Raw genomic sequence first — 26,029 nt, forward strand, 5'->3', positions numbered from 1 at the left:
TAATTAAATTTAGAGCAAAATAATAAACAAATAAATTATAAAAAAAATAAAACATACCCTTTTTTGAACCTTTTCATATTTTCAACAATATTAAATTGTTGCCATCTTTTCGAAAAATTTATACTGCCATCAGGTAAGAGATCACTATTTCCAATATGCACGAATGTAAGATCTTGTAATACAAGTCCACTGTAGATAGAAAAGTTATTTAAAAATATTTTATATATTTGATAAACCTTGATTTTAAATTATTATATTCAAATAATTAAATATATTTACATGTAAGGAATACATGGCGGTTGCGTTTCTGCCAGAGCTTGTCTGTAAGCTCTAAAACTACTAGAACTATCAATAAGAGCACAATATTCCTTTAAGCCTTCTGTAATATGTTTTTGCCATTCGAGTCTTCTAATAGGTGCACTATCCAATGCAGAAAGCAAGGCTAAATAACTATTAAAATTGTTTATTTTTCTAAGATGTTTCATTATCTTAATGAATTTAACGACATATTTTTCCCTATCTTTTGCTTCGTTTTCTAATCTGTGTTCTAGTATCCTCGATCTGGCCCAATACGACATTTTATTAAAGTGTTCTGTAAATCTAGTTAAGTTCGGACTTCGTTCTTCGTTTTGTTCTTGTGCCCAAATTAGTACTTCCGGTATCTCGATTTTCATAAATAAATCAGCATCTAATAATGTCATTTGTTCCGCAATTTGTTCACTTTTAAAATCGAGAAGGGAAGCTTGCTTTGTTGTCACACTTAACGAAGAAAGAATTGGTTGTGCAGATTGTAATTGTTTCACAGCGTGTTTTTCTAAAATTTTAACACGCAAAGCTTTCGCCATGGTAAGATCACCGCTACATACTAATTGTTGTACGAATTCCATTAGAGTTTGCAAGAGGGTATCGTCCAAATCAGACATACTAAAAATAATCGTTTTAATTATTTTAAAATACCTTAAATATACAAGAAAAAAAAAATAAATTTTCTTAGAAAACTTACGTTAAATCGCTAACAGCTCTAACTAATAAAGAAAATGCTTCACGAGCTGCTCTTTGTTTGACAACGTCAGCAGAACAGGAGAATCGCTGATGACGTTTATGCAGTTTTTGAATTAATTCCAATGGTTGCATGAATGTTCTATACGTTGTTAAAAATGCTTCTTGATACAAAAAGTCTGTAAATAAAATAAGCATGAAAATATATTAATTTATAATTTATAAAATAATAATAAATATAATATAATAATATACTATTAAATATTTCAATATATTATACATATATGAGAAAATTGCACACATCTGGAATTTTAGTAGAATTTAAAATGAATCTAACAAATTATTACACTGACCTGATTCCTTCTCATCTATGAAGCATGAAAGAGTATGAAGTGCAATTTTTATTCATATTCTTTGATAATATTTATTAATATGGAATTAAATGGAATTCAAATTTCGAAACTTAAATAATAAATTCTTACCGTGTTTATTAGCTTTAGTTGCATGAATTAGTAATGCATCAGGATGACCACCTCTTATATCTGGTCCTTCTTCATCTGGTTTTTTAAAAACTAAATATTTACTGATATCCAATTCATCTAATATGCTATCGTCTTGATCGATATCTCTTAATTCCAAAGTATTATCATCAACAGATATCGATGATAAAGCATTACTAGCTGGTCTTGATGATGGTAATATTGTATCTAAGGCAACGTTATTCTGAAAATAAAATGGTAGTTGATTAATAATATTTGATAATATAAATCTACAGTAATTTATGAATTTTTAAGATGTTCACCAATTTTACTGGAGTCGAAGGTGTCAGCTCTTTCTTATCATGAATGCAACCAGATTCTTCTATCTTTACTGGAGTCGACGTTACGATTGGCTCGATTGTATGTATACTTTGCATGCTAATGGTAGGTTTTGGCGAAATTGGTGGAGGTGTTGCATTTGATTTAATGGATCGGGATCTCTTTGGTGGTAATGCTGGTGGGAGACTAGAATTATTTGTTAGTTCTGTTACTGATGGTGTCATAGTTATGGAGGTACTGAAAGAAATAATAGATGATATTTTCTCTTATTTTCTATATTAAACATGAGAATACTTGTGTATATATTTATATTAAATTACATACTTTGAACTATCGTGCAATGTGGTCATAGTGTGTGCCATGAAAGAACACGATTGTGTCGTAGTAAGGGCCATATCATTTTGCCATTCACCTAGCATTGAATTATAAGCTGCCACTGAATGGCGGGTCCCAAGACCAGAGATGAAGTCATTGTTACTATGAGAACAATTCCCAAACATCTCCATGTATGCCATGACTGCAATAGATATAATCACATTTATATAATTGTAATGTATTGACAATGACATAGTTATTATGAAATAACAAAAATAGATAAATAAAAATATGATTTCATGGTATATACATATATGTATGTATACATACATACACACATATATATTTATAATATATATGATAAATACAAGCATGATTCATATTACAATAAAATATCAAAGCACAGATGTATAAAATACTGAAAAACACTGATGCACAAGCATATATATCTCCATACATAATTATACATAAATTCACGAATACAAGATTCGTAAAAACTCACTGGAATAAGAGTGTAATCTTTTGAATAACATTTTCACCAATTACAATACTTTTTACGATTAAACGATTATTTAATTGGAACAAAATCACATAATACAAGCACGAATAAATATCATATATATCGAGAAAATTTCATTTTATAAGAGATCTATATTTTCTTTGATTCTTTACGTATAATCGTGGAAAACTAAAGTCAGCCGGCTTAACTCTAGAGTTAAAGAAGCATAAGTGTTAACTGACTATTAGCAAGAAAAGGTCAATTTAATTAATGGAATAATGTCGACGCCCACAAGTAGTTGAAGATTAATTTCTACGATTAATAACATTTAGAAGTTATACAAAAATGTTAATGAAAATAATAAATTTATACAATAAAATGTATTGTGTAATAAATTTAAATAAAAAAGTTAATGTATGAAATTTTAATCCATCAACTAATTTAAATAAATAAATAAAAAAAAAGAGAAATAGTTGAATGCACTTAAATCTGAAAGTTAAAAAAATTCATATTTAAAAAAAATGAATATTATTCTCCATGTTTAGTATTATTTCAATTAAATTAAAAAATAAGCCATAAAAAAGCCGAAGTTATGAATAAAATATTCAAGCTTAATATTAAATGAAATCGTATCAATCATTTCGACAAAATGAGATCAAAAGTAATTGATGAGAACATGCCGCAAAAAGCTAGGAGCTTAAAAATCGTGTATAATCAATGCGTGAAACGAAGGGTTTCAACTTAGCGTGAACGTGTTTGCTGAGGGATAGCTGATTTGTGTGGGCAGGATCCCACTTACCAGAATATGCCACTGATTGGAACACTGGGGGATACAAAATATTGTATCAGTTTTAACCTACTATGTGGAAAAAATTTGGAACGACTATTCTAATATAATCTAAATAATTTCTAACATAATTTTATCTAATATTTATTCTCTTCAAATTCAAAGTAATTTCATTTTCAACACATATAAGTTATTAATATTACTTTAATTAAACAGCAATAAAGCAATGACGACAATAGTATTAAATATTATCTGCGTTATTGCTGTCTTCTTACTATAAATTATGATTCAACTTACTATGCCTTTTTTTAAGAGGAAGTGGTGGAGGTTTACTGGCATCTGGATTATCGCCGTTATTAGTATGTAAACTACAGGTTGATAAATGCTCGTTTTCAGGTACATTGTCGTACTGTGATGGCTGACGTTCTTTTCTCCGTTTCGATCGTTTTTCTGGTAATGCCGGCGGTACACCATTAGCGTCCGATGTAGATATCGATTCCATTTCCTGAACAATATAGAAATTGAAGAATAAAAAAGAAATTTTGATATAATTATTATTCGAACTATTATAATCATAACATATAAAAAAAAATGAAGATTTATCAATTATCGTAAATAACAAATATTATAATAAAATAGAGTAAAAATAAAAAATAAAGATACAACATACAATAAAACACAACATAAAATAAAAAATACAACACCCACATTTACCAATTTTTCTAATATCGCGGAATCTCCACTTCCAGATATATTTGTGCTAACAGTACTCTTCGAACTAGTCATTGTCTTCTGAGTGAAAATAGACCCGTTACTATCCGAAGATAGTTTTGTTTGTGAAAACGATTGTTGAGAATTGAACGTTTGTGAATTATAACTAATGCTGCTCTGCTGGGAAGATCTTTTGGACGTTATACTGGAAGTAGTAGTATAACTTTGGGATGAACTTCGTTGTGAATGCATTGATACGAAACCAGATTCTTGCGTTTGGGTCGATAATCGATTTCCTTCTATACCTGAAACATAATCATCAATATAATTTTTAGTAACACATTAAATATAAATATATATATATATAATATTTTTCCTTACGCAAGAATGTCTTCAAAGTTTCCCAATTAGTGGCCATGATGTATTCTAAGATTAGTATTAATTAATTAAATTTCGAAAGAGAGTAAAGAAAAAAGAATTTCAGTATGTTAGACTGATTCGAATGAAGATCTATACGATACTGTTTATTCATTCAGCGTTAGAAGGTCTAACGCCTACGCTACTTTACTAGCTCTATTTGAGAAATTCTTGCGTAATTTTAGATTTTTATATTTTTTTCTTTACATTTATAAATACGCAATGTCATCGGTAACGCCTTTATTTCACCACGATAGTTACGATAAGTACAAAATAACTTTATATTATTTACCAGTAAATTGATGAAGCACTTCTTGTGGAGTTTGTTGACCTAATAACATGGTACTTGGTATATTTGTTTCGGAACCGTCCCAGCAACTACAGTTTGAACTACCATTAACTTGCATGCCTATAAATACAAAATAATAATTAGCACAAAGTCTTTTTTTTAATATTATTTTCTCTATAACGATACTGTATAAATATATAATAAAAAAAGAAAGAGACTACATTTGTGTTTTATTATTAAATATGATCTTTTATTATCACACCACATAATTTTTTAACGTTAATTATTTCTCTTCACTATTATTTCTTTTAGAAATTGAAATTAAAATGTGTATCTTAACACTTTTCCAGTAAAACTGATTCGATGATTAAGACAAGCACAGTTGAGAACTATTTTGCTGACTAAGCACTGTCCACATAATGTTCTTCTTGACACAGATGGAAATGTACTTATACATTATTCTTTCATTACCTTGTTAGGATAACTTCGATTTCATTTCATCGTTTTCTTTTTTTAAGAATTAAACGTAAATTAATAATCATTTATAAATAATTAATCTCTAATAAACACAATTTATCCCTAATTTAAAAAAAACAAAAAAAAACAAAAAAAGAAAAATCAATCGCAAAACAATCATTCATTACCCTGAATAGTAGCCATCAGGCTGAGATCCATACTATCGTTCAAAGAGTCGTCGTTTGGTCCCATGATCGCCCGTATCTCATCCTCGTCGCGAGAATGATTCAGGGCCGAATCCAAACTGCCAGCCGACGCGCTTAGAAGAGACGACGAATCCTCTGGAGATCTACTTCGTAGGGAAACACCATCAAGACTAGATGCTAAAAGACCTTCGGATTCGTCGAGCAACTGTTGAGCCCTCGTTCTCCGTTTCGGTGGCAATGGCGGGGGCGTACCGGAAGAACTATTTTCCTCCGACAGACACACATTAGTTCTGAAATTTATCACCATTAGAGAAATTAATTATTTTCCAACAATGTTAACTCGACACGTAATAAATCATTATCGAGATACACCGAACAATAAGATTGAACATGCATTGTTACTTTCTATAAGAAGCTTAGGAAACTACCTTTCGGGGAGTGGTGGTTTTGGGGGTGGACTAGAATCCCTTAAAATCGACTCTGAACTATGCGAACTACGGACCAGACTAGTAGTCGCAGCGGTCTGCTCTAAAATCTGCCTTTCCCTCGGGGTTAGCGGGATATCGGGTAAAGAATTTCTTTGTGGCGTCAATTCCGATCCATAACCCGACGTTCTGAAAGTTTGATTTCAGTTGTACATCGTGTCAAATTCTGCTGGTTATGACGACACAAAAAAATATCGAATTTTTGGTCGTTTTTTTTTTTTTTTACTATTAGAACAAATTATCGAAGTGTGTAAGATTTAATGGAGATTATTATTAGCGAAGAAGAGAAATTGTGTTATGTTGTGTAATGGATGGACGAAGAGAGTGGCTACCTATTGCTCGTTGCGACGGCGGCAGGTTTCTGTCTGTTGGCGATCTTCTCGTTCGCCAGATCGACCAAGTTTTTCACCGCATCCTCGACTAATCCTATAATGTGCGTCACGTTCTCGGTGTCCAACGCGGAGGACTGGTCGCCGTGCAGCAACACGTCGTCGCAGAGTTTCAACAATTGTGCTAGAGCTTGGTACACCTGATTCGTCGCTGATCCCAGAGTGGAGCTTGGAAAAAAGGGGAGAATAGAAAAAAAACCGCAGGATCTTCCACCTCGTACGATTCTAACAATAATTATTATAATAGGAAAATTACAATACCGATCGTATTACCTGTTCTCGTAGAGCAAATAGGATTTCAACACCGTGTGTATCGTGGTGATGTGGTCGAGGATGATGGTGCCGTTTCCGGGCAGCATCTCGAGCTTCTTCTTCAACACGACGTCCTTGAAGTGGAGCAGTGCCAGCTGCACCTGTCGCACGTGGATGTGCAGGTCACGGAGGGGGTTCTTGTCGAGGGTGGCGTCCGTGCACCCGGGGGCGCTTTTGTCCCGCGGCGTCCGCGGCGAGGAGGGAGAGGCGGCCCTCGTGGCCGCCCCGCTTCCTCCGCCCCCGCTGCCGCTACCGGGAGAACGCATGTGGGAGAGCTTCTCCAGGAAGTCCTCCTTGAACGAGCGCGCACGACGCGCAAGTTTACCGCCGCGCGCCTTCCCGCCGGACCGCTCCTCGACTTCTGTAATCAAGTAAACGCGATTGGGTTAGATTTCGCTCTTTTGAAAATTCTTATTTGTCCAATTATTTTGCGGATATTCCTCTTCCTCGTCCCTTTTTGAGATCATCCGTGACAGGTCGCTTTTATTCTTATTATTAATTCGAAATATAATTTATCACACGGATTTTATTAAATTATTATTATGGAATGGAATTGTTAATAAGCTGTTACTTTATAATTCTTCCAAGATATAATCAATTATTCTTTCAAAAGCTTCTGGAAACGACGATCGAAACATAAATTTCTTCTCCATCTTTGTTGCGCTGCGTTAAATCGAATTAAAGAAGGAGAGCATTTGCGAAGCAAGTTTCTTCAACTGTTCTTTGTTCAAAGAACATTTCCAGACGGTATAATTTCTTAAGAGAGAAACGTTTCATCGGTATTGGCAAAAACTGATAATGGTTTACTTTTAAAGAGGAAATTGAACGACTGCGATATACATTTTTTTTCGCGCGTAATCGTCGTAAGTTAGTTCCAACTTGAGCGTTATTTCAGCCAACTTCGGCCAAATGGAACTATCGTAACTTAAAACTGCAGTTTGGATATCGGGCCGTTGCACCGGGTGCAATAAACTGCAGTAGGGTCGCAATACTCTCTGGTGCAACCGATAAGCGGGAAGAAATACGAAATTCCTTTGGTCATTCCCAACGAGTTTTCTTCACGGACCATTCAGGCACACGTGCACGACCGATTGCATAACGCCAGGCGCAACGTACAACGCAACCTCTTTCTTCTCCTTTCTATCCTTTCCTCGTTTCCTTCATTCTTTAAAATTTTAACCAAATATAAGATGGATTAAAAAAAAACGAATTATCGAAATTCAATCATCGAAAATCGAATTTAGATGACGATCAGCAACGAATAACCGATTTCGTCGTGGTTTTATTCGAGGATAAAATCGCGAAATAAATTTGCCTCGATTCTGGTAAGTAAATATCAAACCGCTCGCGCTCCAGACACTCGGGTCATCGGCCGATATTAAAACAATTACAATTACTCGAATACGATTTGCCTGGGGTTGCGAAACGATCGCGAAATAATCATTTAATATGGCTTTCGTCGTGGCAAATATGTTTCCGTATAATGAACACGTATCGAAACATGGCGGAACAGGGCGTAATATCCGTGCAAAGCCGCGCGAAACGCGTTTAATGGACTGTCCGTCAAACCGGACGTCGCCGAGGCGATTACAAGCGTGTTCAACGAACTACCGTGTTGGAAAATTTCGCGGTTGTGTAGTTGTCGCTGAAAGCACGTGAAACCGATCAGGTGGATTCGACGTACAAACGAATAGAAATAAACGCGTGCGTGTGTGTATACACGTGTACATATATCGCGAGCGGGGAACAAAATGGGAGTAAATATTGAAAGTCAAAACGATGGCCGGGGCTCGATTGATCGGATCGCTTTTCGAGAAGATTCGAGTGTGCAGAAGAGGATTTTTGTTTCGATTCGTTTCGAATTTTTCCCTCCCCCCCATTTTTGCTACGATTGTTTATAGAAGCTTTCGTTTCTATAGGGCTTTGCGGTGGTTTGCGTATCGCAACAGCACGTTCCGTATTGTTTGAAAAGTTAATGGACCATGTAATTTATTTGCGTTTATTTATTTATTTTTTCTTTTGCTTCGTTATTTCTACGATACGAGCAGTAGTAATTTATCTATTAATTGATGCGTACAAGTAAGACAATGTACAAATTAAAGTATATAATTAAACGTAATCAATATTTTTGCTTTTATATATATATATATACATATATTTTTATACTTTATTTTATACTTTTACTTTATCCACAACTATATTAAGCAATCTTTATTCGTGTAATAAAACTCGTATCTCTAATAAATGTCGCGCATTACACAACGATAAAATACGATAATTACGGACGAAACAGGTTTTCAATAACCCCGAACCGAACATTTTCACATTCCTTCCTATCCCCGCGATCGATCGCGAATTATCATTCATCTTCTTATATTCGTATAATTCTTATTTCACAGAAAACGGGGCGAATTTCTCTTCAATCGCGAATAAAAAAGATTCTCCTTCGGGGAGCGTATTAAAAAAAATATCTTACTCTCCTTCCTTCCATAAAAAAAAAAGAAAAGAAAAGGAAACTCGTAAAAAGAGGAGAATAATCCATCAGAAGGAAGCGGGCGTAAGTGGCGCGACACGGTATTTATTTATCGTTTTCTCGCATAAATTCAGGCCGCGCATCTCGTCCCTTGAAATTTGCAATACGAATATCGCAACGGTCGCATTACGTCGTATAAATTTTCCAGGGGAAAAAAAGCGATCCTTTGACGAGGCTCTCACTCGACGGTATTCGAATATTTTTTCCCTCCCCTCTCTCTTCGTTCCTCCCCTTTGTAGCCAGATTATATCGCGTCGAAATATCCTCCACCAACCCCTCTCTCTCTCTCTCTCTCTTTATATATATATATAATGCTCGAAACGATGTTTAACGCCGCGCGAATCGTATCGATTCCGCCCCATTTTTATCGACGCGCGATATATTCGTCGATACGTTCGTCGATCGGAATAATGGATTTATGCGAGATCGACGGACGTATGAGATTTTCACCGGGAAACATGGAAACGACGCGTTATCGTTACGTACGATCGGGTCGATAAATCGAGGGAAGATGGCATAAACTTTTTGTCCAATCTTCATCGATTTCTTCATCGTATTTTTTTTTTTTTTTTTCGTAGAAAAACTCGTGAAACTGATCAGGAAGAATGATCTCCTGAAAAGAGATGAATTTTACGATACGTGTATATTATTTTTAATCTCATAATAAAAAGCTGTTCACGTTTTCACTTCACTATTACCACCAGGAAGAGTGTAATTCGAACGCGATATCACAATCAGAATCGAGATACCCATCTTCCCATCCTTCGAGGAAGAGGTTCCTCTTCGAACCAGATCGATCGATCCCCCGATTTTCGAAACTTCGTCCCTGTTAATAGAGATGCAAATCCTCTCGAGGCATTTGCACGATCATAGCCCCCCCTCCTCCTTCTCCCCCGTAAAACACGGGAGGAAAATAAGCAAGGGGGCGCGCAAATAGTGGAAACTCGGTTCATCGAATCTGTCCGCAACGCTTCCCTTCGATTAATAACTCGCCGCTCGAATCATTACCGGGCTATTTGGCACGAGTACACGGGGGGAGAGGGGAGGGGGCCGTTTCGCGGACCCAGTCATCTTTGCCGGGTGACGAGGGGTGAAACGCGCCACCCCAAGCGTCCCAAAGCGTCCTCCCCTCCTCCCCCTCCTCCCCTTCTCCCCGCGTACGCACGTAAATCAAGTTCTATTCACGAATTCCGATTGAAACCTCAATCAGACGTGATTCGCGCTAAAGGCAATGGGTTGGCTCGGATGGCTGACGGAGAGATAATAGAAAACACATGGAGGGAGGAGGGAGGGAGAGAAGCCAACGGCGGATGCAAATTGCCGTGATTGACTGGATTCACGGAATCCAGTTCGATTCCCATACGGTGGCCGTGTACGATCGGTGCCGAGCCCCCATCGTTGTTAAACAAGCTTTGCAAATAAACGCTCAAACTCTGGAGGAAAAATCTCGGCCTCGATGGATTCTAGTTTTCCGCGGGGAGGAGAAGGGCGACGACGAAGTTGAGGATACTTTATCGTGAAAGCTTTTGATACTGTCGACGGGAAAGACGCCTTTCCTATTTACCTGTTTTATTTGCAAATGGTGTGATAATTAGATGATATCGGATTCGTTAATTGGAATTAGAATTGGAGTTAGAAGAAATTCAAATTGAAATATTTAGAAATGGATTAAATTAACGGTGTATAATTTAAGCAGCTCGTGTTAAGCAACAATTTTTTCCTCCGTTTCACTCATTTATAAGGGATAACAGCCGTCACCTGGCACGTTACGAATTAACCAAGGAGCCAAGACGTTCTAATAACTCATTTCCGCACGTTAAACCCATTTAGTCATCACGGCGACACCGAACATGTCTTCGACTAAAACTAAAACAAAAAAAAAAGGAGGAAATCTTCTGTCGTTCATTCGTATCGCTCGCATCGTTTCGACAACGGAGATGAAGCTTATCGATAGCGTAGCATCGACGGATTCGCGGCTGGAATTAATGAAACAGCGCCTCTGTGGCGGACGCAACTCTTCGAACGGGGGAGAGGGCACAGCTCGGTCCTTTCATCGTTATCGCGCAACGGTGCTCGAGAACGCAACGCCCGCGATAACTTTGCACGCGTGTCCCTTTAATCGCCGCCACTGGCGGCCATTCATCAGCGTGAAAGCTGTGCGAAAACCAACCCTTCCGAATGGAAAACGCACGCGAGACCCGTCGTCACAGATCGTGAATGAAGCACAAAGGTAGCGAGTGCACGCCCGATTTCGAGGATCGAGAGGAGAGATCGTTGGATCGAATTTTTAATGCGGCTCGAAAATGGATCGAACAAGCGTGAGATGGAGGATCGCTTTCGCATGTTTCGAGAATGTCGATCGAACGAGATTTGGGGGATGGATCAAAGAGGGTGTTTTTACGAGAGCGAATTTTTACAGCATCGATGGACGAAAGATGACGCGTGTGTATATGCGAATGGGTCGAGTAACGATGGGAGAAAAGTGGAGGTTTTGGAGGTTGAGCAGGTTGAACGCCAAGGAAAACTGTTGGAAAACAGTGGACGAGAGTGAATTTTCAACGTATGGACAGTGTTAAAAGGATTGAGAAAAAGGTAATGATTTATCGAGCTTTTTAGATGTTGAAAAAGTTTTGCGTTCGGCGGTTGGATATTATTTTATAAGAGTGGGATTTATTGAAGTTAAAAATGTTGTTTCATTCGAAAGAAGGATTGGCAAGATTGATATCGTTTCGTCTACGTTATTATGAAACTAATTAAAAATTTAGATACATCGGCCATATGTAAGATAATCATTATACGTTTGTGTTTCGATGAAAAGATTAAAATGATTATTCCCAATTTAATTAATTAATACACTCGCGAATAATGTTCACGGAAATAAATGATTCCTGATTGTTCTATTTCTGTTGTGTATAATGTATCGTTGGAAACGATGATAGCGCGTCGCTGGCTCTTTGACGTCGATTATTCGTCCGAATGAATTTAATCAACCCTTTAATCGACAATTATGCAGACCACCGGCAAACGAAATACGTTCACATAATTCACGATTTAATCAACTTACGTTGGAAATTTACATTATCCAATATTATTATTATTATCGTTATTATTACAATATTTGATACTTTCTATAAAAATATAAAATATTAAAATGAAAATGCAATTTCATACACAGTGACAATTTAGATTAATACAATTCGATGCAATCCGAAATCGAGAAGGATTCCACGATCGAATACAATTTCATCCAAATTTAATTATCAATCACAAGATTCGTAAGAAATATATTTATATTTCATCGAGGATCAATTTTACCTGATATTGCCAATTTTCCACGAACCTTACAAGAAAAGTATCGATTTCCCTCGAAAATTCCCTTCTCACGTTACCATTTCACCGATCCAGGTATCGAAAAGTCGAGAAAACATCTCGATGGAGGAATCCTTGACGAGTCGTGGCACCGATTAATTAACAATTAGGCCGCCGAGTGACGAACGCGCGAACGCTAATGAGGCCGAGATCCGCGTTTTCGACCGCGTTTACACGTGTATCGAAACGGCCGTGTTTCCCTGCCACTGAATTTACGAGAGATCCGTTTCACCCGGACGGAAACTCCCTCTCGCCCTTATGCAACGAGTCCACCATTCGTGGGCCAGACTGCACCATTAATCGTGACTAATAAGTATTGAGCAAAATTGAGAATTATTTCATGGAGAATGGAAAATTAATTATTGCAATGGTAGAGACGATATAATCCACTACATCTATATTCGAGGTGTTCTAAAATTGGGAATGGATTAACCAGCAGGTTTAATTGCGACTAATACGTTAAGCAAAATTGAGTATTATTTAACGACAAAAATGTGATATTTTTATTTAAGCGAAATAAATTTTGTATTTTAAATTCAAGGATTATTTTATTTAAATTAACTATTACAATCGAGATAATGTAATTCATTACTGGGTTATCGATTAACTATTCTTGAGGTAATTTCGAGCAATATTTTCCTGCAAAAACTTTCGTTAAAATTGGATAATCAGATAAAAGAGGGAATTCTATATTCTTTTTCTGGCCAGCGTCACATATTAATCTTTTATTAATAACTCGTTAACAAAAGTTATTGCAGGAAAATGTTGCTTTTCCCTTTTTATTTAATTACATTCTTCCTTTATAAATGTGTAAATTTTATCTCAAAAAACGAACTTATAATACATTTTGTAGATCAATTGTCAATTTTTATTTCTTATCTTCCTAAAGATATAAAAATTGACTCGCTTTTTCCATTTGACAATTCACTTAACACTCTATACCTGTGTAATTCAAATTATAATATCATCTTTCACGAGAAACTGTAATAACATAAATTGAAGAAGATCGGAAAAGATGAAAATATTTTCCCTTAATCCAATAATTCGCTAATGTTCACTAATAATCAATCTTTATTTTTTTAACGTTTTATCCGTTAAAATAAAATCGTATTGGAGAATCTATCTCCATAGACGTTTTTTACGAAACGTCTGGCACGTGTCCAGAGACTTATGGAGACGACATGGAGTTATCCGGGGAGGAAGTGGATGGTACCCTCGCCGATTTAATGGCCGATCGTCCGCGTAGAACCGCAATCTACGAGTACCGTGATTCGAGTACCGAAATTCCAACGTGTTTGTCTCGTTTGGGGGAGAGGGAAAAAAAAAAAAAAAGAAGAAAAAAACGAAACGCGAGCGTGCACGTTCCCGAGAGGATTCGCGGGTCGTTTGATTGCTCGCCGCTGGTTCGTTAGAGGTTTTAATGGATGGTGAAACGGGGCGAAAGGGCGTTGCGAAATCGAGGATGAACAAGAAAATATTATATGTATATTTTTTCCAACCTTAATTCTCGTCTTATTATTTCGAAACGATCCAATTGACGGCTCGTTTTACTTTTAAATAATTGTTATTAATTTTAAATATTGTAACTCAATATTTACTTGCAATTTACACATCGTATATTATATAAATCAAACATGTTTTAATATTTTTCCTTTTTTTTTTTTTTTGCACAAATATCGATCACCCGTGAAAAATACGATGAAAAATATCGCAAACACGAGGATGAGTTAAAAATGATAAACGAGATAAAGGGATTACGCTTGAAAATATATTAAAACAAATGGGGATATTAATAGGATAATCTCGAATTTCCGATATGAATTTGCAATATAATGGAGCGTCTAAAGCCCGCTCATTTTACATTTCCCGGGAATTTTCTTCTCGCTCTCGTTACGTCATCGATGATTTATTCGAGCCGACGTTTTCCACCGCGAAAATCGGGAGAATCACTTTAATATCCCGCTGTCACGTTTCATTATTCGCCTCCCCGTGTTTCACCCCGATTTCTTCTTCTTCCCCCTCCGCTCGACCAATCAACTCACTCTACGAAACTCTTCAAGGTTATCATCTGCTCGAAGCGCGGATAATCGAGTCGAACTCGAATCGACCAACGTATCGAGGGAGCGGCCGACAGATAACAGCAAACTAATTAAACTTTCAAACGTTTCTGAAAACGTATGAAAAAATCCAACTTCTCCGCCTCCGTAATTATTCGAGTTAAAGACACGAGTGTACAATTAACTCGTTTCTATCGGATTTAACAGTTTCTATTAACGTTTAATTTCAAGTCTTCGAGGATATCTTTGGTTGAAACGATTCCTTTGAATTCTCGGGCCAATTTTTTCTCAAAAATTCGTCAGTTATACGCGATTCGTTTTTTTCGCTTCCAGTGCCGATTTTTATGAATAAATTCGTACTATTATTCAATGAATGCTATTCCAAGCGGCGCAAACCGTGATTTCCAACGAATTTCCATCGTTCTCACTTTCTCCATCGTCGCGAGACAAATGAACCGGCATCTTCCCCTCTCTTCCTGTTCTTTCTTCACGAACTAACCGTTCGAACCGCGAAAGATGAACTCGTGACAGGGTGTCGAGCGACGTTTCATTCTCGAAATTACGAATGGACGAGGATTCGACAAAGGGGAATCGCGCTAATAATTGCCTTAGCCGGTGAAAATTCATTAACCGCGGCTTCGTTAAGTGGTAGCTCGAACTAATGGATTTCGGATTAACGAGGCGCGATGGAATCCGGAACCGAGCAAGAAATTACGCGGGGGTGATCGAACTCTGCCTAATTGCGACAATAGGGCTTAGAGATGGTAGTGTGCCATAAAGGATGTTGTTAACGATGAGAAAAATTAATAGGGGGAGAAGATGAGTCTCGCGATTAAAGTTCACTTTGCAATAATAATAAATAACTTTTTTTCCTTTTTCTATTTTTATTTCAAGTTCAAACGATTACACCGACTCATTAGATGTATTTTTTTATATTTGAAATAAAAAGGATGATTTAATATACAATTCCATCGATCTCACAATTTTCTTTCCAAAATATCCATTAAAACTATATATATATACTCCTAATAGTGAATGGTAATTCAATACACTATATAATCCTCTCCTGAACGATTAAATTCTCTCAAACGATTACACCGACTCGAATTAGATTTCTTTTTTTTATATTTGAAATAAAAAGGACGATTTAATATACAATTCCATCGATCTCACAATTTTCTTTCCAAAATATCCGTTAAAACTATATATATATTCCTAGTAGTGAATGGTAATTCAATTCGAGATAAATTCAATACACTATACAATCTTCTCCTGAACGATTACATTCTCTCAAACGATTACATCGACTCGAATTAGATTTTTTTTATATTTGAAATAAAAAGGACGATTTAATATACAATTCCATCGATCTCACAATTTTCTTTCCAAAATATCCATTAAAACTATATATATATATATATATTCCTAATAGTGAATGGTAATTCAATTCGAGATAAATTCAATACACTCCTCTCCTGAAATTTCATGGAAAAAGAAGACCAACATCTCGAACCATCCAGCACAATTTCGTTCAAGTTTCCTTTCAAACCTCGGTTATATAAATCAACATCGAGTTAATGAATTATCACGTATATCGAAACAGGAGTTCCATTAAAATCGAAGAGAAGTTAGGATCGCGGATCGAGCTCCTGCAACGACCCCCCTTCGTCGTTTCATCGGCCAATGCTCGCCCTTATCGCGGCCAACAATTTCGCGAAACGATATCGACGCAGGACCGTCGACCGGTGGTGCGGCATCGTATCGATTCACCCGACTCTCTGCCTCTGATCAAGGAACGGGGTTGAAAATCGTCCCCGAGAATACCACTCGGGGAAACTCGATAGCGGCGCGGCCATAATGTGACGAACAAAACGGCACAGGATGTCTGAGGCAATCTATACGTCGTCGAGAGGAGGAAAAAAAAAAAGGAGTGGAAGAAAAAGGGTGGAAGAGAGGGAGAGAGGAAAGGAAGGCAGGGAAATGTAGCAACCGAAGGTATCACGCGTGTACACTCTTGTTCATAAGTAGACTCGTGAGTGAGATTGGAAAAGAGGTCGAGGCTTATTTCATTAGGTTATAAGACACGTTTATCGGTATAAATATATAGAAAAATTAGAATTTACAATTCTCTAAAAAATAATCCCATAGAATATATTATAATTCTATATCAATTAATCCTCGTGATCAAGTATAGCAGAAAGAATAGAAATTTTAAATTGAATCGTTTAAAATTATTTCGCTACAACATTTTGAATAAAATTTGTATAAATAATCTCGAATAAATGTTAGAGTTAAATTTGTCCGTCAGAGTGGAAGCATTAACCCGTTGAAAATTAATTAAAAATTTCGAATAAAGTTACTTTGACTAATTACTCATCGAAATGATGCGTAATAACATTTATTACGAATTATAATTGATTTTAACATAATCACGCGCCGCTACGATTATTTCCCCTTATTATTATTATTATTATTATTTCGAATAAATTATCGAGATAAGTTTCATTCAGCTATTATTAAATTTTACCCCATCACCGTGTAATTATGGAGAGGAGTGTACGCGGAGAAACACGTGTGAGACACGAGACACGGGATGGTTATCGCGGTTTGCGGTTATCGGATACGCGATTTCACGGCGGATCGTGCCTAATACCGAAATGCGGATTTTCCGGGTATTTCGCGGCGGGAATCGCGGGAAATCAGGATCATCCCCCTGTCCGCGGAAAACGGTCTATTAATCAATCGTTTCGCGACGTTCGGGCCTGAATATCATTCCCTGGATTTCGTTTCGCCCGGATTTAACAACAACCGGAACGTTTCGTGGATGGATGACGTATTAGTCGAAAAAAAAATTCGGATATTTCATTTTCTTTCGTACCTTCGAAACTTATAATTAAACTTGAAACTCGGATAGAAAATTTCATAATTCAAAGCCTTCACCGATGAATACAATTTTTCAAATCTTTATTTTTCTTCGCACACGATGACTTTGAATAATAATTCAACGATATTATATAACATACGAAAAATTACAACACATTCGTAATTAAAACAAATTCAGAAATGATTGAAACTCTCGATCGAGTGGCTCGAAAGAAGGATATATTTTACTATTCCCTCACACACACGCCCCAAAATTCGAGCGTAATCTGAAACTCGATATTTCATCCCAGCGATGGATTAGATTCTCATACACGAAAATTACCAGCTCGTAAAACACGTCGATTCGAACGTCCCTCGAACGCGTGCACAGGCCAACCCTTGTTTCAACCCCTGGAGAGAGTTGGAGGGGGCGGATAGGCCGCTTCTCGCCATCCAATATCCCCGCGGACTATCATCCGTGGCGGAGGCATGGTAACGATGAAATTCGAGCGGCGGCATTCGTCTACCATTCGTTTTTTGGAGACTCGAATGCGCGGCACAGTCGTCGCGTATTACGAGCGGTGCAACAACCTCGCGGTTATTTTCGGGGTGGATCCCCGGTGTCAGGGAATGCCGGCGTTCCACCGAAATTAACGGATTATCCGGATGATGGTGTACCTGTTATCTGAACGGAGTAAAAGTCGAACGAAAAAGGAGAATACTTAGAGAATTCAATAGTTTAATGGCGAAAAGGCGGAAGGAAATATGGTAAACAAAAGAAAGATTAGATAAGGGAAAGCGTGCATCTATAAGCACGTTTGAGCATGAAATTGAAATTTAGGATTTTCCATCCAATTCCCTTCGTATTTTATCGAGCGTGATGGCGAATGAAAGAGGAAAGAGTCAAAATAAATATACATCGTTATTTAAATCTGCTATCTGGGAATGAATAGATCGTCCCATATAATCGTTCAATTTTTATTTTATAACTTTATCGCACTTCTTTTGCACAGCGCGAAATGCGCTTAAGAAACACGTTGACAACTTATCGCCCGTATGTACTCTAGATAAACTTTGTTCCTCCTTTTTTTTCTCTTAGCAGTGGCTCGAGGAAGATCGAATGACGCGTTAGGAAGGTATGAAATTCGGGGAATATCGCGGATATCGTGAGTCAACGCGATTAAGAGACCAATCGCACGAACCGTATAACACACTTTGCCGTAAATATTGAATATCGAATTCGAAACACGATGGAGATCACGGGTTAACAAACGTTGGGCTCAATTTGTCCTATGGATTTCGAGCCAAAATTTCGTCAATCTAATTGTTCGCGGAAATTTCTTAAATAATTAGTCGTGCAAAATTGTGCCCAAGCACTGGAGCCTTTATTTTTCGATAAAATAATTATCTACATTTCTTTTTTCTTTATAAATTTTTATAAATTATTACATCAAACTCTTATTCTTCTTAGATAAAAGAGCGACGTATCTTCGATTATACAATTTCGTATTAAGAATGACAATAAATCGTCAAAACGAAGACGCTCGATTTTACGAAAGATCAGATATCCTTGAGAGGAACGACGGGGTGGTTTAGAAGTCGCGGTGGAGTACGTCGTCGCGGCGGAAAATATGAAGAAGCGTTTGCCCGAGCTTTAAAGAGCTTTCGAAATAGCTTAAACGCCGAAAGAGGATTATTCCAAGATGGTGGCTTCGGACAACGAACTAAATTTAGTAAGCGAGGCCGAAACCGGCGGCCAAAACACGATGAAACACCGTGAAATGCTTGCTTCTCCGCCCCGAGAATCCTCCCAGTTTTCGAGACGATCGATCGATGCGAGGACTGGCGAGTGGCGGCGAGACGCATCGCCGCGGCAAATTTCAAATCGGAATAAACGAGAAAAAAAAAAAAAGAAAAATGGAAGAACGGCAATTTTTCCATCTCGTTGCCTACATTAATCGTTGTACACTCTCCGCCGCAAGGATACAGAGAAGGCAACGCTCACATTTTTATCTCTAGAAGCCTCTTTCTTTTTTGCTTTTTGAATTTAGACAAATTATAACCATTCTCACTATATATATATATGATAACAAATTTTACCGCTCATTTCCCGAACCAGAACGAAACTGTAAACTCACCATTTGCACACTCACGTTGCGCGTTATTGCACGGACACGATTGATACTTCCGGCGGGAACATTTGCATTTAAAATTACCCGTGTATTTAACGAAAGATCCTGCACAATTAGCAATGGAAAAATAATGTAAATTCTGCGAATCCTCTCTCTCTCTCTCCTCGTTTCCAATTTCTCTCCTCTTTAAAAAAAGAGAATCCCGCCCATTTTGAATTTGCCGCCGTTTCACCCTCCGCCGAATCTGTATATATTTCGCGGCTTAGCTAAGCTGAACGCAAACGTGATTTATGCGAACGCGGGCCAACCGAGTTAATCACACTTATTACGGAATATTAATGGGCCTCGCGTAATTTCGATCGGTGGTTTAATCATACGCTACGTTACCGCCGCGCGCTGCCACCGATCAACAAATTCCTCGGCTAATTTGTTAACAGGTCCGAGTTCTGTGCAACTGCATCCACCGTGGAACGGCCGCCTCCATGGAAACGAGGGGGTGAGAGCGGAGGAGGCCGATTCGGCACGAAATCTCCTCCCACGTTTCGCCTCGCAGCGATGCAGCAATTACGGGACTTTAATGTCCACGGAATACCACGGGCCAGTTTCCAGCTGGGAAATTCATGCTTCGATGCTGATATTGGCGAAGGGGTGCTACACGAGGGGAGGGAAGAATTAAGAGAGATCGAATCGAGAGGACGAATTCCCTTTCTCGCTCGATTCTGTCGGATTTTAAAATTCGTAAAATGTCCGTAAACCGGCCGGATATGCTCGATTTAACGCGGGAAGGACGATTTAATGCGGGAGAGCAAGGATTGGAGGGTGAGGATCCTTGAAACGAGGATCAAATAGTTTTGAATGGAGAGGGAAAGGGAGACAGAGAGAGAAAATTGATTTTATTATTATTATTATTTAATTTCGCTTCGTAATTGGGTGAAGAGAAATGATTTGGAGAAGTTGATATTTTGGTCTAGTTTTTGTAGTCGGTTGGAGGAAGTTAAAAATTTGAGAGAAAAGGAAAGAAAAGAAAGATATGAAATTGAGGTGGAATAACATTTCGATCGATCGAAACTTTTTTATACGAATGAGTGAATGTACTTTGAGTATGGAAAACGACGTTTTTCAAGTTGAAAAATCTGCTCTGATAAAATCTTCTTCGAAAACAAAGATATATCTCTTTGAACTGAAGGAATGCAAGGTTAAAGACGAGAGACTACGCCTCTTTATGCGTAGTATTTTATAATATAAAGACTGGTCTTTGTGTGACTATTGATATCTAGAAAAATTACTAACCTATATTTTCTCGTTGCATCATAGTTATCTATTTGTTAATACCGGTTCTCTTCATTTTTAATATTAAAAGAAAAAAAGAAACTTGTTTAAAATTATCTAACTAATTATTCACCCTTTTATTTTTTCCATCGATAATTGAAGCGAGCAAGAAGAAACTTCTTCGGATTTATTTATGAAAGGTTAAACGAAATCACATTTTCGTATGAAATTATACAGGATACTTTTGGCGTTGTCATCATTCGTTTTTTTTTCCATTTAAGTAATGTTTCACATTATTGAAAAAATGCTGATGCAATGTCCGGGAAGGAGTCTGTCTGAATCATCCTTTCTCAAGACCAATTCTTGTAAAGTTCTTACCACATCCATTTTGCCATACATTACCATACATTTTCTTGCTCCTTTATCATTAAGATATAATATCTACCGTATATTTTCTTCTTTAATTCCACGTTAACTGAAAACTATTCTTATACTTTAAAAGAATTGAATATTTAAATAGAATAAATATTAAATATTCTAATTTTAATCCTATCTTGCAAAATTTCAAAGAAATATATGATTAGAAACAATCTAAACCATTAAAAAATTCGAGACTCGCACCGACATTCCAGGTGTAAGATCATTACTTCGGAATGAAAAAAACCTTTTACCATACCTTTTTCCAAAAGAGTTTAATCCAATTCCACCAAACGAACGAAAACTCAACCGTGTTTCATTCGCGACAAATATTTGGAAACATCCAACAAATCCAATTACATTTATCCCGTATTTAATTTATTTACAATTCGAAATTCGTTTTCCATTCTCAAATATATTTTTTCTTCCTCTCTCGTTCGATTTTTCGTCAAATGAGCAAGATACACATCGTTGTTCCATCAAACATTTCCATTTCCTAACCTAATTTAATTAAACAAACTTGAAAATATTTATCGAATCCAAATCGTGGTTAATTTATTCTATTTTATAAATTGAGACTCGTTTTCCATTTTCAAATATATTTTTTCTTCCTCCTTCGATTTTTCGTTAAATACTTTCACATCGTAATTATATTATTAATCTGTCGCATGATTTTGGACAACGTTCACTCGCGCCAAACATTTCCTAACCTAACCTAACCTAATTAAACAAAATTGAAAACATTTAACCCGGTCATTTATCTGCTTTGCAATTCGAATATTCGTTGTTCAATCTCTGAAATATATATATATTTAATTAATATTAATAATATATAATAGTATATTAATAAATAATATTATTAAATATATATATATATTTTTTTGTTCTCTCTCGTTCGAATTTTCATCAAATTCATTAAATTCTCAGGAGGACGCACGTCACAATCACGTTAATTCGTCCGGTGATTGCTCGAAACGCGGATAATTCCGTTAATTATAATGAGATACAGGCCGAATTTGATTTACGATACCGATACTTCGTTAGCCCCGACATTTAAACACGGGGGCTATTTACGGTTCGAAATCGTGTCGTGGATAAATCGGTCTCAATCTCGTCTCGAAGGAACGAAACGGATCGCCGGTTTAATATAGTCGACGTTCTCAACGTTTCCTCCTTCGGTGGTGGCTTCTTCGTCAATGATCGTTTCAAATAATCGATAATGCTTGTTCGATTTTTATGGTCGAACGAGATGGAAGCGGGGATGGAATCGATACGTGAATTAATGGAGGCTGTGTATTTCGTGAGATATATATATATATAGCTTTTTTGATAAATGATAAAATATGACGATCTCCTCTTCGTTCCAATTTTTCATTGCTTCTAATTAAAATTATTTTATATATACACAGTTCTTTTTTTATATTAATATTGCGATTATTGGTAGTAATGGCTCGTGTAAAGATGCAAATATATTTGATAGTAATTTTACGAAATAAGTTTTAGATAAAATAATTTTCACTCTGAATTAAAGATTAACTCTCAAAGTATGATCGTTACGTCGAGTTCTTTTTTTAATTTGAAATTTCTTTTCGATCGATTTTACCAGAAGAAGAAAAACAAACCTTTCGCGTAGAATCCATCCCCTCGGTGGGGGTCCGGTACCATTTATAGAACGCTTTGTAACATCTTTGATACTCTTCAAAGTGCAAACAATGGGTTCCATTAAAGGGCCAATCCCTTATAACGTTTGAAGATAGTTGGACGAGAAAGCTTTCAAAAGGCTATGGTCGGATAAAAGAGGACAAAATATCGGAAGCGAAAAATCTTTTTTTTTTTTTTTCTTTAAACAGTAGAAATAGAGTTTGCGGGTATAATGGAGTACAGCGGGGTCCAGTTTCAACTCGGTTTCCTTGGATATAATTTTTGCCTCGGAGGGGAAAAGCTTAAGACGCTAATGTCTAACTTTAAGAAAATAATCCGTTTGAAAAGGATAAGTTTGTTCCGTCTGAATCAACGAAGGAGAATATGGATCAATGGGAAAATTGATCGAATTCAAGTTACAAAGATTTTTTTTCCCATTTGTACGACTCGCTAATACTAGAGATATTAAAATTTTAATATCAAAATTAAACGTTCAATCGTATCACGATTCAACATTTTTTTTGACAACGGAATGAAAAATAACTAACTTTAGATTAAAACAAATGAAATATCGGACGTAACGCATAAAATAATGCAAAGTAACGAACGAATCGTTGATAGGGAAATAAAAGGAGGAAATAAAAAACGATATTGACTTATTGATTTCAATCAAACCAAATTGTATCGACAGCTGCACAACGTGCAGTTAACCAACGCTCGTGACATTCGACGGAAGAAAAGTAACATGGAAACCGACGTCGACGATGATTTTGCACGAGTTTCCAGCCGTTGATGCGATTAAAATTAAGAACGGCTAATGAGACGCTGGAAAGAAAGTTGTTAATGAAAGAAAGTACTGTCCCCCTGGAGAATAAAAAAACGCGTAATCGGCGTTTATATTACATTTAATAGATTCGCAGAAAACGCAAATCTTCTTGCGATTCAATTTCGACAATTTCTTTCGGCTCGGGAAAAATATTTTTTCATATTGATTTCTCTTCTTTGAGAGGGGAATCGCATTGAAAAACGTAACGTCGTAACGAAAATTTCGTTTCAGTCAAAGTTGTAAAGAAGAAAAAAGAGAAAAATAATAATTCATTTTTAAAAATTATCGCAACTTTTAAAAATTTGTTCGGGAAACACTTTTGATTCGCTCTTTTCACATTTTTCACCGAGCGTTAATAAAACGTTTGGCGAAATTTTTTCATCGTTACCTTTTGTTGTATCACATTGTTTGACAATTGTTTGTTTTTCACGATTCGAGATTTTACACGTGTTATTACGGAGCAAAAATTCAGTTTCGCGATAATGAAGTTACAATAAAAAAAAAAAAAAATGGATATATCTGTCGCGCGAAATATACACGTGAAATTTTTTTTCATCAATTTTTCACGAAATACGTTTTAAAATACGTAAAAAAAAAAAAAAGAAATTTACTCAAGAAAAATCCTCGGAGAGATATTTAACACGAGGGCGAATGAAAAAGTGGAGTAAACGAACGAAATAACGCGGATTAAAAAAGATGCGGGTACGTTTAAATTCTAAATGTTACGCATTATCCCAACTAATGTAAACACATTAAAGTTGAAAAATCAAGGAAAAATGGTGGAAGCCGAGTGGATGGGGCTTTTCTAAATCTCGCTACATGCAAACTGCGCGCTCTTTTCACGTGAAAAGCCGGTGGAAAAGTGGCTGGCAAAATGCGGATGAGAAGTGCACTCGGCGGAAGTGTGGAAGAACGCGAGTAGTCCGACTGCTTGCTTCCTGAATTCGAGGTATTATACCCTCCACCGTGTACACCGTGCATTTTTACGATCCGTTCATTTTTTTTCACCGTCAAACAAAATCCGCCTTGTTTTCGCTAGAAAACTACCATCTCGTTATGTCACGATCGATTAACACCCTTTTTTTTCTTTTTCAATAAAAAAATTTCTTCCTCAAAACAAAATTGATTCGTCAATAACGTTTTTCTTTTTTCAACGACATCGTGTAATTTTTCTTCTCGTTAAAAACGTGAATTTTTGATATTTTTTTTTTATTTCAAATTCTTCACAAAAGAGTAACGAGAAGAATACATTGAAAGGTAGATAACGCTATTTTTATTTTTTATCATCCCATTAATTTTTTCCTCGTCGTTTCTTAAATATTATACGTTACGTTACGATTGATTAACTCTACTTTTTCTTCTTTTTTATTTTGCAATAAAAGTCAATACGAGCAACTTTCTCTTCTTTTTTTTCATCCAACACCAAAAGAGCAGAAAGCACAAGTTGAAAACGCGAGAATCGATACATTCCCTCGCTCTATAATCCCCCCTGTCAATCCTCGTACAAGCAATTTCTGTCAACGTTCATTCGTTCCCGAATAATCGAATCATTCGAAGAGTATCATTCCGAGGCGGCGGCGGCCCCGATCCATCGAAACCATCTTCTCGAACGCTCTTCCCGAGAATCCGGGAGAACCATCCCTCCTCTCATTTGCATTTAATTTTCCCCGCGCAAAATAACGCGGATCCCTCCCGAGATTTCGCTTTTACGTTTTCCTCCTCCGTCGCTTTATCAGCGGTTACCCCAACACCTCGTCGAGGAAACCTGGCGAGGTGTACCCGTAACTCCACCACGGCTACCACGGAAAAATGGCCGCCTCTCGTAATCAAATAAGACTCTGCAAACAAGAATCCAATTTCTATCCGTTCCCTCCCTCCCTCCTTCCTCCCCCACTCGCCGCTGTCGATGCTTTCTTCCGTGTAACGCGCCGTTGCTCCAGGAATCGGGGGAAAGAATAAAGAGACAGGAAGTGGAGGATGGAAGCGGATGGATTCAACGAGGATGCTCGTTTATTGGCCTCCCTTTTCCTTTTTCTTTTTTTTAAAGGTACATCGGATAAATTAGGAGCGGTTGGGGGGGTCTTAATAAACCGCGGACACGTTTTTGAATATTTGAAATTCATCCCACGAGTTATGCGAAGGAATTTGAAGTCTTTTTTTTGTTTTACTCAATGTGAAGTTGGCGAAATAGTGAAACAGTAGGTGGAAGTCGATATTGGACGAGGATTAGGAGTGAAATC

General features: G+C 36.9%; 1 protein-coding gene and 1 long non-coding RNA gene across 19 annotated transcripts in view; both read right to left on the bottom strand.

Moving 5' to 3' along the window:
- The window catches only part of LOC107998141 (guanine nucleotide-releasing factor 2), a 76,899-nt gene that overhangs the window by 6,632 nt on the left and 44,238 nt on the right, over positions 1–26,029 (bottom strand). For 3 of the 18 annotated variants that reach the window (XM_017057221.3, XM_028666914.2, XM_017057224.3), the window contains exons 2-16: positions 6,645–7,044; positions 6,315–6,539; positions 5,926–6,111; positions 5,480–5,787; positions 4,839–4,955; positions 4,127–4,434; positions 3,716–3,923; positions 3,431–3,454; positions 2,142–2,334; positions 1,802–2,054; positions 1,482–1,722; positions 1,353–1,367; positions 1,004–1,178; positions 280–924; positions 58–189 (exon numbers count right to left, since the gene is read on the bottom strand). In XM_017057221.3, the coding sequence (XP_016912710.1) occupies positions 58–189; positions 280–924; positions 1,004–1,178; positions 1,353–1,367; positions 1,482–1,722; positions 1,802–2,054; positions 2,142–2,334; positions 3,431–3,454; positions 3,716–3,923; positions 4,127–4,434; positions 4,839–4,955; positions 5,480–5,787; positions 5,926–6,111; positions 6,315–6,539; positions 6,645–7,044 (3,430 nt within the window). The remainder of the gene's footprint in view (positions 1–57; positions 190–279; positions 925–1,003; positions 1,179–1,352; positions 1,368–1,481; positions 1,723–1,801; positions 2,055–2,141; positions 2,335–3,430; positions 3,455–3,715; positions 3,924–4,126; positions 4,435–4,838; positions 4,956–5,479; positions 5,788–5,925; positions 6,112–6,314; positions 6,540–6,644; positions 7,045–26,029) is intronic. The other 15 variants (XM_062072873.1, XM_062072874.1, XM_062072870.1 and 12 more) reach the window with 11 other exon arrangements.
- Positions 13,107–23,285, bottom strand: LOC133665819 (uncharacterized). The gene is made up of 2 exons (XR_009829207.1): positions 21,582–23,285; positions 13,107–21,387 (listed from the first exon to the last, which is right to left on the bottom strand). It is a non-coding gene; the product is annotated as an uncharacterized LOC133665819 (long non-coding RNA).

Source organism: Apis cerana, linkage group LG3 (assembly GCF_029169275.1).
Source record: "Apis cerana isolate GH-2021 linkage group LG3, AcerK_1.0, whole genome shotgun sequence".
Classification (NCBI taxonomy): domain Eukaryota; kingdom Metazoa; phylum Arthropoda; class Insecta; order Hymenoptera; family Apidae; genus Apis; species Apis cerana.